At 47.7% G+C, this 14,449-nt stretch overlaps 1 protein-coding gene across 3 annotated transcripts in view; it reads left to right on the top strand.

The window, feature by feature from the left end:
• Positions 1 to 14,449, top strand: part of LOC142877412 (triple functional domain protein) — an 80,365-nt gene that overhangs the window by 38,333 nt on the left and 27,583 nt on the right. For all 3 annotated transcript variants that reach the window (XM_076012031.1, XM_076012032.1, XM_076012030.1), the window contains exons 8-19: positions 458 to 725; positions 2,718 to 2,840; positions 3,505 to 3,696; positions 6,318 to 6,449; positions 6,865 to 7,095; positions 8,109 to 8,231; positions 9,336 to 9,527; positions 10,140 to 10,309; positions 12,560 to 12,734; positions 12,933 to 13,128; positions 13,762 to 13,928; positions 14,307 to 14,426. In XM_076012031.1, coding sequence (XP_075868146.1) covers positions 458 to 725; positions 2,718 to 2,840; positions 3,505 to 3,696; positions 6,318 to 6,449; positions 6,865 to 7,095; positions 8,109 to 8,231; positions 9,336 to 9,527; positions 10,140 to 10,309; positions 12,560 to 12,734; positions 12,933 to 13,128; positions 13,762 to 13,928; positions 14,307 to 14,426 — 2,089 coding nt within the window. The remainder of the gene's footprint in view (positions 1 to 457; positions 726 to 2,717; positions 2,841 to 3,504; positions 3,697 to 6,317; positions 6,450 to 6,864; positions 7,096 to 8,108; positions 8,232 to 9,335; positions 9,528 to 10,139; positions 10,310 to 12,559; positions 12,735 to 12,932; positions 13,129 to 13,761; positions 13,929 to 14,306; positions 14,427 to 14,449) is intronic.

The raw sequence follows: 14,449 nt of genomic DNA, 5'->3' as shown, positions 1-14,449 counted from the left end.
TTTAATGGTGATATTGAGCTAAAATTAATGTACATTTGGAGCCCTGGTCTCCAGTCGATAAAAAAGTATGTTGTTTTTTTGGTCACCGTACATCATGAACAGCAAAATCTGCAATTGCTTGCTATTAATGTAGCATATTTTTAAAACTAACTAAAAACTGCGCAGGCCTGAAAGTAACCAAAGAAACTGTTTGACTCCGAGCGGCGCCTACGCGGGCTCATATCTTAAAATATGTTTTTGACTACAACCTACTCCAAGCCAATGATGTGCTCTCTTGCTTTTTTTGAGAAGTGTTTTTTTTGTTGTTGTAGAAATCGAGATATAGATCTCAGTTTTGAAGAAGTTTCAACTTCTCTCTTCTCACAGCGTACCTGCAAATGCAAAAGTTTTGCCTTTTTCTCTGAAACATGACCGCAAACCTTGAGCGTTAACAACACTCTTTTCACCCCTTCCCCAGGTTACTTCAGCGAATCCAAAGCAGCGAGTCGTTCGCAAATCGCAACGGCGGGAGCGGCAGCGGCGGGAGCGGCGGCGGCGGCAACGGTGGAAGCGGCGGCGGCGGCGGAGGCAGCAACGCCGACATCCAGGGCCTGGTGCCCCGCATCACCCAGCTGCTGGACAAGCTGCACTCCACCAGGCAGCACCTCCACCAGGCCTGGCACGTGCGCAAGCTGCAGCTGGACCAGTGCTTCCAGCTGCGCCTGTTCGAACAGGATGCCGAAAAGGTTTGTAGGGCGGGGACTGTGTGTTTGTGCGCTTGTTTGTGACGCAGTGGCGATCTATTACCGCCGCGGGGCAGATGGCACCCGATAGACACGGAACCTTAATTAAAATCCACCGAAGAAGAATTGATTCTTCTATTTTCAGCCGTTTAAACAGCGGCTGATCGGCAGCGCGAGAGGGAGGAAAAACATCACCCCTGCTGCGTACGATGAGTTTAGAGGAGGGCTCGCACAGGCTAGTGTTGTAGCACCCGAGATTGGGTTTTGGGTTTCGGACTCGGAGGCATTTTTACTCGGCCTCGTCTCGGCCTCAGACTGGACGGACTCTGGATTTTTGATCAAGACCAGTTGAGACTCAGCCAACACTACAATGACGGATAACGGAAAAAAAAATCCAGCTGCTGCCGTTTTACACTCTTTTTGTGACATCCAGGGTGACACAACCCCCTTATTCCTAGTTCATTTATTTTTTATTTTTATGAAGCAAAGTTGTTTTTTTGGAAATGGTTCAAAATAGTTGGCAAAGCAGCGAAAGAAAATCATGAAATGATAACTTGCGGAAAAGAGATGTTGCTGTTCCATTTAGAAACAATCTTGAATTAAAAAAAGATACTGGTCATTTTTTTCTGTTTTCTTGTTATTTTCCTTTGATATATAAAGTCTTGGTCTGGTCCCGATCTCGATACTCTCTGGTCTTGATAACGTCTTGGTCTCGGTCGGTGCGGTCTCGACAACACTAGCACAGGCTGAGCCCCCCTCCCCGCTCGCTCCCCTCCACTCACCGTCCCTGACAGCTCAGGTGAAGTCGTCTGCGGATCCACATCAGAAGCGAGCGCAATAAAACGAGTTGCGGTTGCGGGCAGCAATGGTGCACTCGAGCAGCGCTGCAGCCGTGTGGGAGCTTGTTGCTAGGACACCACGGGCCGCGAGTCGTTCTGGTGGAGAGCCCGAGAGGAGGCTCTGGATGGCAGGCAGTCCGTTCCCTCTGGGGCCCCCGGCAATGGAAGCGTGTCCACACCGCTGCAGCGCAGCAGTTGCGTCAAGGTCTCACCTGCAGCCGCCAACTTGGGATCTGTGGAGAATCGACACTGAACCTATGCACGTGCATGTTTCCATGTGGCTGGCTGCCTTTATTCCCTCTGCACTTTGCCTTTTAAATTACTTATAAGACTTTCATTCTCTTACATTGTACTGTTTTAGAGATCTTTTCGATCAAGTTTAGTAGCCCCCTTTATTTATTTGATGGATTGATTGAACCTTGACTCCACTATATTCCTTGCTATGGACCACTTTTTTACAGAAAGAGTACTTGCTTTTCAGTTCTCACCAATGCCAAGTACTTCATAAGGTCATGACGCATTATAGAATTACTTAGATGTTTATTGTTTTTTTTTTTCCACAGATGTTCTGTTATTATCATTCTGTTATTACTGTTATTATTATGTAATTTCTTCAGTATATTTTTCTAGAACACGGTGACTGTCAAACGTTTCACTGTAGTACAAACACAAATTTAACACCATTGTCAAATACATCTACATATGCAACTGGTATCTGTGTCGTGGTAGCGGTACGTATTTTAAAAGTATGGAATCATATCCGGAATCAGTACGGATACCTGATACTGGTATTGAAATAGGTACCGATACCAATATCGATACTGGTATTGGTATCCATACCTGATAGTGGTATCGATATTGGTATCAGTACCCATACTTGATACTGGTATCAGAATAGGTACCGATACCAATATCGGGTATCGATACTCATACCTGATACTGCTATAAGAATAGGTATCGGCCCCCATATCTGATACTGGTATCGGAATAGGTACCGATACTTGTATCGGTGCATCCATGTGCCAATTTTATTCTGCTCTGTCTGCCTATTTTTCTTGAACGCACTTGCGACTCTGAATGTTGGTACGCAAGATGGTGGGATCAATCCAGTTGTCTGTATCTGTCTTCTTGTCCCGTGCCCTCCTCAACGCCTCAGATGTTTGACTGGATCATGCACAACAAGGGTTTGTTCCTGGCGGGCTACACGGAGATCGGCAACAACCACCCCCACGCCGTGGAGCTGCAAACCCAGCACAAGCACTTCGCAATGAACTGCATGGTAAGACACGCGCGTGCACGGCAGCGTTGATCCGCAGCGGGAGGGAATGCTCTTCCGCCCACTTGGACCCGTCAAGCTGGCGCCGTCTAATCGTATAGTTAAGCGCACATAGCGTCAACCTCCAGCGCATGCATTTGGAGTGCGCGCACGCACGCGCTCGTGCACGCACGCCATTGTGACCAGGTATTGAATAATCGTATTCCCCAGCCACACCAGCTCTTACGCAACTATTATGAAACTGTTGAGATGGCGAATCAATCCAGCCACCAGAGTTTTTTTTTTTTTCATTATTCTCGGAAGAGAATTCCAGCTGTCAGTCTAGACCAGGCTTGGGCAAACTACGGCCCGGGGGCCATATTCGGCCCATTAAGCTTTTTTATTCCGGCCCACCGAGCTGGAAGAAATTATATTAATAGTAAGTAAGTACGTTTTTTTTCTGTGTTTTAAGAGTGATTTCCTTAAAGAGCTAAATACCATGGGGCTTCAGAGACACATGTTCTGTTGTAACGTCTTTGTTCATTTTCAATAGACCTTGAAGCACATGCTTTCTTCATATCCCATTGTCACATTTGAGAACCCATTGTTGCCCCACGAGTCAAAAAGTTTGCCCAGCCTGGTCTGGACTCACCTCTCCCTCCCCTCATTCTCTCCTCTCGTCCTCCAGAACGTGTACGTGAACATCAACCGCATCATGTCGGTGGGCAACCGGCTGCTGGAGTCGGGCCACTACGCCTCGCAGCAGATCAAGCAGATCTCCAGCCAGCTGGAGAAGGAGTGGAAGGCGTTTGCGGCGGCGCTGGACGAGCGCAGCACGCTGCTGGACATGTCGGGCAGCTTCCACCAGAAGTGCGACCAGGTGAGTTCCAAGCAAAACTGAACATTGGCTGCTGTTTCACTTCAGCGTGTTGCAAATAGCAGTTTAGAAACGCTGCTTGAGAATCGCTGCTTGGGTCGTGGCTTTGTCGGCATTGTTCTTTTTTTTTTTAAAGAGGCGATTTTGAAATATACACTACCAGTCAAAGGTTTGTACACACCTGTTTCTTCTTTATCTTTACTGCTTCCTACACATACCATGTGTGTTCATTCATAGTTTTGATGCCTTGAGTGACAGTTTACATTGTCAATTGTTATGAAAATGAAAGAAAAACCATTCAATCAGAATTATGTGGCCAAACTTTTGACTGGTAGTAGGGGGGGGGGCATTTTTCCGTTCCGGCATTTTTTTCGTTGACCGGGGGAGTGGGTGGGGAGGAAGCACGCTATCGCTGTCGTGCTACGCTAACGTGTCGGCAAAGTTACGTGCCGGCAAAGTTTCGTTTTTTTGGGGGGGGGGGGGGGGGGGGTTTATGACTGCCTTCATGCGGGCCAGACAGCGCCACGCAGAGATGTGGCCCGCGGGCCGTAGTTTGGCCATGCCTGTTATATACTATATTTTGTTCATATGATGATTATGACTGGATGAAGGCACTCTCCATTGTTGCACTATTTTTCTATTTTTGTGGATATACCCCAGCATTTCTCAACTGGTGGGTCTGTTTTGATTGGGATGCAGCTTCATGGCCAGTCTCCCTTTTTTTTAAAAAGGGTTTTTAAAGTATATCTATTTACTAAAAAAAAAAAGTAATGTTGGGTGTATATTTTTCAGGATACACATTTCAATTCAATTCATTGAAATTATTTATTTATTAGGCTTGGATAGAAAGTGGGCTAGGGTTTTTATTTTCGCAGAATAAATTTGAATGCAGTGGAATAAATTTGCCGCTTCATAAGGAGAAATGTGTGGATCATGAGACTCCACCGGTTGAGAACCACTGGTTTAAAGTAAATGTAGCATTTCCTTACATCTACAGCTGGCTCATTAATACTTTTATGCAATGTGTTTGTCTGGTTTGCACACTGTTTCGCCCTTGGAGGAAGCTGAGGCTTTGACCTTCTCCATCTTAATGGACGCTACCTCAACTCGTGCACACGCACGCGCACAAACACACACACACACACACGCAGGGTTGGGAAATAACCCATTTGGGTTTGTTAAATCTCTGAAGCTCATCGCATCTTTTGCATTTCCATATATTTACATGCGCACCGCAGGAGTGTCTGTGGAGCATTTGTTATCTGCTGGTCTCTCTGCCCGTGCTCATTAGCCAGCCCTGTATGGAATGATATATGGCCCCAAATGCTGAATGCCCACTGGGAGATGCCAGTGGTGCAACTTTCTCCGACCTGGAATATCACCGTCATCAGGCCGGCTAGCTTTTGATGTTTGCTAGTTGAAATAGAAGGGGAAAAAAAAGATTATTTTTTTTTTCCCCCCCTGCAGGTTTTACACCAACCTTTTGTCCTTTTCACAGAGCAAAGGCTTATTCTAAACCTTTGTCACTCTCTTGTGTTAACTTTTAACAGCATTTCACCACTTCAGTTGTTTTTCTTCTTTGCTTATTGGTTCATTAATTTCTTATAGTTCGCCACAGACCATTAAACAGGAGTTATAAAGATTAACACTCTGTTTTAACACCCTGCATCCTTGTTGTATGGGGGAAAACGTTGCCCAGCTCCGACTCTGCCCGGGGTCGCTGTCACCAACCTGTAAAAGGTATCGGTGAGATATCACTGCCCTTAGTGACATCACACAGGGCCAACTCAGAACTCAGAAAGGACAGAGTTTTCTGTCAGGCCAGAGGCAAATATTTTTATTTAAAAAATGGTAATGTGTTTTCTTTTTTTTTTTTTATTATTTACGTAATGATAACATGAGTCAATTTAACTCCTCTGTGCAGCCTCCTCTGCTGCACCAATAGCAGACCAGATGCTCTGAGCATCTCTGAGCACAGTTGACCAGTGTGTGTGCACGAGTAAAAAGAGATTGCTTGTAAACGAACCAGAATCAAGACAACAAATTGATGAGTTCAACACTGTTTTTGATGCATTGCCTAGCGTTGTATGTTGAATAGAATAGAGTAGATCATCTTGATTAATCCCACATTGGGGAAATTTGCTGTTTGCAGTTTGATTATTAAAGATGTAGATTGTTGGTCTGACGGAAGAGTGTTAATCCAACACTAAAAAGCTTGAAGGGTTCATATGATGACCGTTGTTGGGAAGCTGAATACTCTCCGTGAAAAAGAAAAAAAGAAAGAAAGAAAATCAGCACATGCTGTCTCTTGCTTGTATGCGGCTAAATGAACAGCAGCAGTGCTGGTTACTGTCCGTGTCGCTCCACTTCACTGTGCACTCACTGTACGACGGATTCAAAGCTGTCTCAATTGCTCATTGAAAGGACGTGTGTTTATGCAGAATGGCTAAACGCGTCCCCCCCCCGCCGTCCCAGGGCGCGCGCAGTTTCGAACGCGCTCCGGCGACCATGTGACTTCCGCGGAGAACACTGGGATGTGTGTGCGGCCGCCTCGCGCTGCGGCTCATGTGAAACGTCCGATGTCCGTGCGGTTAACTGCCTGCGTGCGTTTCTTCCCCCTGCAGTACATGAGTAACGTGGACTCGTGGTGCAAAGCGTGCGGCGAGGTGGACCTGCCCTCCGAGCTGCAAGACCTTGAAGACGCCATCCATCACCACCAAGGCCTTTACGAGCACATCACTGCGGCGTACTCCGAGGTGACGTCACACTTGCGACTCACTAATCGTGGCGGAACGTCGCCTTTCCTGTGTTCTGGTATTTAGAGCTTTCCGAGAAGAAACGGCGACATCGAGTGGTTACATTGTAGATTGCAGCGTCTTTCGCTCTCCATCCCCCCCTCCTGAGCTTGCCGCTGAACTACGGTGGCCTGCGCACCCAAACCTGGTTACCTTAGTCGTAGTCTAATGTGTTTTTGAGAACTGTTCCAAGGGCAAGAAAACCAAATGACTTTTATTGTACTGCAATTATATACGCTTATTAGTCTTATAAAGCCAAACATTTCAGAGTGGACCTTTAAACTCAAGACTGTGACACAGCTTTTCATAATAATCCATTCTGCTTGAAATCGTTTCTACATTCCTGTTTGAAACAAACAAATGCTGTTTTCTTTAGGTGAGCCAAGATGGCAAAGCCCTGCTGGACAAGCTGCAGCGACCTCTGACCCCCGGCAGTGCCGACTCGCTCACGGCGTCGGCGAACTACTCCAAGGCGGTGCACCACGTCCTGGACATCATCCACGAGGTGCTGCATCACCAGAGGCAGCTGGAGAACATCTGGCAGCACCGCAAGGTGCGGCTGCACCAGCGGCTGCAGCTCTGCGTCTTTCAGCAGGACGTCCAACAGGTGAGCGCCCGGCGCCCCGCGGATCGCTGATGTCTGTTAAACCAGGTTGAAAATTCAAAGCCGAGCCTAATGGCCGGGTGGTTTTCTGCACGGCTCGGTGGGTTTGATGGTGATTTGAAAATAGGAAGGCCTGCTAGGCGGAAAATAGAACTCCTAATAGCGAGCTCGGACCCGCACTGAAGTGATGTTTCCCATTGAAACGTCCCTGGGCAAGTTTCTGGAAGCTCACGTCTTTGCTTGTCACTTTATTTTTTATTTTATTTTTTTTAAATTGAGCACTGTCGTCTCACAGCAAGAAGGTTGCAGGTTCGATTCTATGGCCTGGGATCTCCTGTGTGGAGGTTGTGTCTTCTCCCTGTGTCTCCGGGTTCTCCGGCTTCCTCCCACAGTCCAAAAACATGCATGTGAGGCGGATTGGGAACTCTTAATGGTCTGTAGGTGTGTGTTTGAGAGCAAATGGTTGTTTATCTCCCTGTGTGGCCCTGCGATGAACTGGCCACTTGTCCAGAGTGTCACCCTGCCTGCGCTCTCTTGTAAATTGATGATAAACGGATGTTTTTTTTAGTTTGAGTAATTCGGTCATTTTGTAGATCCAAGAACTTCGCATTCCGTGCAGCGTATCAGTTCTAAAAGAGACGAGAATAGCAGTCAAACTTAATAATACCGCTACATACTGTCCAAAAATAATGGGCCTGCCTGAGCGGGTCGACATGGCAACTGTTGCTATGGCTACCGAACTAGGTCATATGTCCATGCAGATGCCGTTCATTCGTTAAGGCCTTTGAAGGACGAAGGTGCGGGGAGAGCAGCGTGGAGAAAGAAAGAGGCTCGGCGCACCGTCACGCACGCCGCCTTTTTGTTCTCGTCCAGCCTCCTTCCCCTCCGGCACCTCTCCCCCATCGTTAACCCGAGGTCCCCCCGCCCCACCCGTCCTTTTGCCGTACGGCGCCTCCTTGTGGCCGCTGTTTCCCCGCTCCGCGTCGTCACGCTTTTTTTGTGATCTCCGCCCGCAGGTGCTGGACTGGATCGAGAACCACGGCGAGGCCTTCCTCAGCAAGCACACGGGTGTGGGAAAGTCCCTGCACCGAGCGCGGGCCCTCCAGAAACGGCACGAAGACTTTGAGGAAGTGGCACAGGTACCGCAGCGCTCTTCCTCTCGCGCCTCTCTCGGTCAACGCCGGATGTGCGCTGAACTCTCCCAACGTCTGTCGGTGAACTCTGGCCACGACAGAAGTCCACCCTTTGCTACTTTTTGGTTCCGTATGTCAGGCGTTGATGCCTCGCTGGCGCCTCCCCCAGGTTCTTGACGACACTCCCGGCCTGGTTTTGGTTTCGCTCCTCGGATGCCGCCTCGTAGCTGTTTGGCTTAAATCGTAGGGGTTCTGCATACATTTTTCTGCAGTTCTTTCCTGATTAGTTGTTTGAGGCGTCTCATACAGTGTTGAAGATAAGAAAAAAAAACTCCAAAAAAGCATAGAATGTGGGATATTTAGTATCTGCAATAATATTGTTTATTATAAAAGTCTCTTGGCTTATTTATTTATTCAACGTGTGTTTCACAACTTGTTAAACTTTTGACGGAATTCATGAATATATTTAAAGAAGTTTTTAGAAGTCAATGACCCCAGACAGGCTCAGCAGGGTTGTCTGCTTCTTTCGAGCTGCAGTCCACACATTTTTACTATTTTTAGAGTCTGTTGTGTTTGATTAAGCAATATTACAAAAGAGGAACTGCGTTTGTACCGACGATCAGCGTAATATTATGACGCAGTCCTCGCCACGACACCCTTCGCCGAGTGCAGCGCGGACTGTTGAAAAAAAAAAGGTCAGAGGAGAGAGCACATTCAACCCTCCGTTTTCAGCTTTACACAAAAAAACAGGCTTTGCTTTATGGAAACTGGAGCAAGAAATGGAAGTTTCCTTTCAGACCCGTTTATCGATGGACAAGAGACAACGTGAAATTTGCCTCATGCGAGACTCATAGCAAGCGTTTTATGTGCAAATGAGCACTTTTGCGTAATTCTTTGGTTGTCGGCGTCTTGCTGATCAGCCTCGGTCGGGGAAATGTGACCGTCAGCGCTATTTGCATGCGCCGTCTCTCTCTCTTCTTCTTCGCCGCAGCGCCGACTTCTTCACTTCTTCACTTTGCTTTTTCTTTCTCCTTCCTCTGCTCACGCCGCGACTGTTTTCCTGACATTCTCTCTGAGTCGACCCCTCTCACCCCATCGCTCTCTGTGCAGAACACATACACCAATGCAGACAAGCTGCTGGAGGCGGCGGAGCAGCTCGCCCAAACGGGCGAGTGCGACCCCGAGGAGATCTACCAGGCCGCCCACCAGCTCGAAGACAGGATCCAAGACTTTGTTCGCCGCGTAGAGCAGCGCAAGGTCCTGCTGGACATGTCCGTCGCCTTCCACACGCACGTCAAAGAGGTAGGCAGCTGACGACGCAGCAGAGGACGCCTGGGGGGGTAGGCAGCGTGTCGGCAAGAGGGGGATTAATTACTGCATATGCCAAAAGCTGACGCTTCTAATTTCTGAAATATGTCCCGCCATTAATTTGTTGTCTTTCTTGTTAAAAAGATTATAGTCCAGCTTCCACACTTGAATTTTGCCCTTGGGAATGAATAAAGTTCTATAGTTCTATTCTATTGTTATTTCATATATAATGGATACTTTCAGCTTTACATGAATTTCTGCATTTGTTTGTGAAAGAAATTGAGGTGAGAAATCTTTTAAAAGTGGATAACTGTAAGTTTCAGAAACCACAACTGATCAATTCTTCAGTATTTCAGTATTTTAAGAGTCGGAGCTGGAACGCTTTTGTTCATTTTCAAAAGACATAAAAGCACATGCTTTCTACATATCCCATGATAGGTTTTCTTCTCCTATGAGGTGGGTCACCAGAACCCTCCATCCATCTGCTGCTGCTCCAGCACCTCTGTCAAATCTTAAAACCCATCGTGGCCCCACAAGTCAAAAAGTTTGCCCACCTCTGGTGTAGCATTATATTGAATGCATGCTGTCACTTATGCCCCCTTCCAGCTGTGGACATGGCTGGAGGAGCTGCAGAAGGAGCTGCTGGACGACGTCTACGCCGAATCGGTGGAAGCTGTGCAAGATCTGATCAAGCGCTTCGGCCAGCAGCAGCAGACCACGCTGCAGGTCACCGTCAACGTCATCAAGGAGGGAGAGGATCTCATCCAGCAGCTCAGGTAGGACCGACTGTTCCCCTCACCAACAAAACAGAGGCCCGCAAAAGCTGAAGCGATACCATGAACAAAAACTAAAGAAAAGAAAAAGAAATTAATAAGTTATTCAAAAAAAGAAAAAAAAAGTATTGTGCGTTTTGTCACGACGATCATGAGCGCTTGCTTGTTTGCACAGCAGCTGTGTGTTTTCCAGTAACTGACCGCAGAAAACGGGATGTTTCAAAGGAAAACAAAGCCAACGCTGAATTTCACTTCTCGTATGAAATCAAAAGAAGCGTCACAGGTGGCACAGTGGAAACAGAAGCTGAGGGAAGTGTATGGGATGGAGGCTTTAACTGCTAAACTACAACTAAGGTCTGATGTTTTTGGGAGGAGATGGCTACCAATAGCAAGATATCTCTCCTAACTGAGGGGAACCCCACACTGGGCTGATGTCCACATGTTTGCTTGTTGTTTCTCAATGGCTGCTTCTGGTCAGCTTTCTGGACCCTACTGAATTGAATTTTGTTTTGTTTTGTCTTCTTACCATATCAGCTGTACTCATGCATGGCTCGTGATGTTGTCAAGGAATTGTTGTATTGTTTGTGTTGTGTTTCTATTAATAAAAATAAAAATAGAGTTAAAAAAAAAATAAAAAAGAAGCGTCGCGGCTCTCGCTCCAAAACAAACTCCAAAGTCAAACTGATGCCCATCAAATTAAAGCAATGAGGTGTTTGTGCAGTTTCAAAGTCAGTCGCCACTCGCGCCTCAAATTGCACAGCAAAGCTTCAGAGTCAGCTGCCGCTGAAAGATTTGTTTGGAGAAAAAAAATTCTGAACACTGATTTTCATTTGTCAGTTGAAGGTTTTGAACCCAACTTGGTGCCGTCACTCTCGCAGGCAGTGAGATGTATGAAACGGGGGGGGGGTAGAGCTGCGAACGAGGATGAGGTGTTGGAGAGAGAGAGAGGTGGCCGCGGTTCACCGTCAGTCTCCAGCTCTATTTTTATCCAAAGGATGTTCCAGTCCCTCTTCATCCCGTCCCTCTTTGTTCTCTCTTCCTCTTCATCCCTCTCTCTTTCTCTTCATCCCTCTCTCTTTCTCTTTCTGGTCGCATTGGCTCCACACTGGATTCTTACATAAGTCCGCCACACAGTTCAGTCACATGCTCGCTGAGCCAGTACCCCACCCCTCCCCCAGGGGGCGACCGTGACTGCGCACCCCTCACTGTGTGTGTGTGTGTGTGTGTGTGTGTGTGTGTGTGTGTGTGTGTGTGTGTGTGTGTGTGGGAGACAGAGAGGGGGACTGTGCTGCACATGTGCACACAGGTGACCGAGTGTATGAGCTCCCATATGTCAGTGCATCTGTCACGGTGATTAATCAGCCTCTCAGCCAATTTGACCCCCCTCCCTCCCTCCTCTCAATGCCCTCCTCCCACACACACATACACACACACACACACACACTTTGCTTACTCATCTTCGCCTGTCGGTAATTCGCTTGTTGTCAGTGTGTGACTGACCGTGCATCATCCATGCATGCGTCTTGTCGGCCCAGCGAATCAGAGTCTCCATGACGGCCTTCGCTCTCCCACTCGCTTCCCCACGTTTTAGTGTTAAACCATCCCTGGCCTCATTATAGTCGAGCGTCTACGCATTTTAGATGTATATTTTCCAGACATATCAGCTGAGCTAACCCACTGTTCGCCTGTGACACCTACCTGATACGTTATTTATCCTCATAGGGAAATTGTTCTCTCCAGCAGCTCATATAAAACACATAAAAAACACATGAAAACATCGTCACATACGCAAGCACATAAAAAAGTCCAATAAATTAATAAGTGCAAGTGTGCACGTGTGTGCATGTGCGAGTGGGGGAGCTGTAAGGGGTTGTATATTCTGGATAATGGTGACAATGGCAACTTACAAAACCTTCTGCAGACCAACTTTGAACTGCTTTTTATGTGTCTATATACAATTTAGAGAGAATCATTGGAATTGTATATATGTATTTACATCTTTTGTGTAACGTCAATGCCGTTCAACATTCCAGCCCACTTAAGTCAGGCTTCTCCCTGAACATACTAGAAAGTGTCTCTCCAGTGCCAGAACAAGTCGCCCGTTCTTGGCTCGTGTGGAAACGTTACGCTGCGCGATGTTATAAGAAAAAAAAAAACAGATTTCTGCCAATTCCTACTCGTCGTTTCTCAGAGAAAAACAATGCTAGACTGAAAGCATTAACCCAGCGTGTGTTGCGTGTGTGCTCGCTGCAGGGACTCGGCCATCTCCAGCAACAAGACGCCGCACAACAGCTCCATCAATCACATCGAGAGCGTCCTGCAGCAGCTGGACGAGGCCCAGGCCCAGATGGAGGAGCTCTTCCAGGAGAGGAAGATCAAGCTGGAGCTCTTCCTGCAGCTGCGGATCTTTGAGAGGGACGCCATCGACGTGAGTCCGCCTTCCCGGGAGGGAGGGAGGGAGGGAGGGTGGGAAAGAGGGGGAGGGTTAGGCCTATTGGATTTGTTTTGCCTTTGGAGTTAGAATCACCGTTGGCACTGCTAAGATTAGCCTTTCTTATATTCCACAGTAGCAGATCCATTCCACAAAGGTCGATATAGCCTCTTGTGTTTTTACCGTCCTCCACAGATCATCTCCGACCTGGAGTCGTGGAACGAGGAGCTGACGGGCCAAATGAGCGAATTCGACACGGAGGACCTGACGCTGGCCGAGCAGCGGCTGCAGCACCACGCCGATAAGGCCCTGACGATGAACAATCTCACGTTTGACGTCATCCACCAGGGCCAGGAGCTGCTGCAATACGTCAACGAGGTCCAAGCCTCCGGTGAGAACAGTGCTCGGACTGCAGCAGAATGTAAAAGCACCACCACTCACACAAGAACTATCAGTCAGTCATTTTCATATACGCATCTCTTTCCGTTGCTTCCATCAAACTCGAGATGGAAATGCAGAAGGCGAAATTGAAGAGATGTCTGTCACTTTCTCCTCCTCCTGCCGGTTGTTCAACAGAACGTTCAGCCCGTGCTCTGCGCCCGAGAGAGCCGTGTTGGCTGCATTAGCGTTAATATTGATGCTGTGTAGGTGTCGCGGGTCAGAGTCGGCCAGTGTTTGTGATGAGAGGCACCCACTCGCCTGCCCATAATAACTCACCTGTGATCTCCCATGCTAATAGGTCCTTTCTGCTCGCTGCGCAAAAAGGAAGGTTACATCATGTCACATGTATTTTGTTTTTTTTCTTGAACGTACACATAAAGTTTGGAAACAGTGTAACGGAACGGGACTCGCGGTGCTTCTTGATTCTGGCACAGCTTTAAAGTCATGGCTTAAACTCCCGGAACAGAAAGTATGGTTAAGTTAAAAGTAAAGCGAAGACAGTGAGTGTTGAGTCGCCGCGGCTCGCGCGTCTACCAGTTGGTTCAAAGTTGACGCCGCAGTGTCTCTCCCCTCCCGCTTGCAGGCGTTGAGCTGCTGTGCGACCGTGACGTGGACATGGCCACGCGGGTTCAGGACCTGCTGGAGTTCCTCCACGAGAAGCAGCAGGAGCTGGACCTGGCGGCCGAGCAGCACCGCCGCCACCTGGAGCAGTGCGTCCAGCTGAGACACCTGCAGGCCGAAGTCAAGCAGGTAGGAGGGCAGCGCTCGCGACACACGGCGCCACTTGCAGGCCAAGACGATCGCATGACTTGGCTTGATTTATGATTTTTAGACTGATAAAAGCCCAACATACTGCCCATATGTACGTGTACGTATGTGTATACTAGCAGTAAAATTAAAGCAAGGTTCTTACTTCTAGTTACTCCTAGCTAGCTGCTATCCATTTTTCAAAGGAAGCCCATCTGACAGTGCTCTAAATACGACAGGTCTGCTACCTTAAACACCGGACTTCCTTAAAGATTTACACACTGGACCTTTAAAAAGTGTTTTTAAATTGATGACCATTTCATTTTGATTTTATGTTTTTATTAATTAATTAATTAATTTATTAATTAATGTATTTTGCAGGTTTTGGGTTGGATCCGTAACGGTGAGTCAATGTTGAACGCCGGCTTGATCACAGCCAGCTCCCTGCAGGAGGCCGAGCAACTGCAGAGAGAGCACGAGCAGTTCCAGCACGCCATCGAGGTGAGACGGCGTTCGTCCTCCTG

Source organism: Nelusetta ayraudi, unplaced genomic scaffold, assembly GCF_046127955.1.
Source record: "Nelusetta ayraudi isolate G7.1 ecotype Tasmania unplaced genomic scaffold, CSIRO-AGI_Nayr_v1 ptg000135l, whole genome shotgun sequence".
Lineage (NCBI taxonomy): Eukaryota > Metazoa > Chordata > Actinopteri > Tetraodontiformes > Monacanthidae > Nelusetta > Nelusetta ayraudi.
This window is presented reverse-complemented; position numbering and strand designations above follow the sequence as displayed.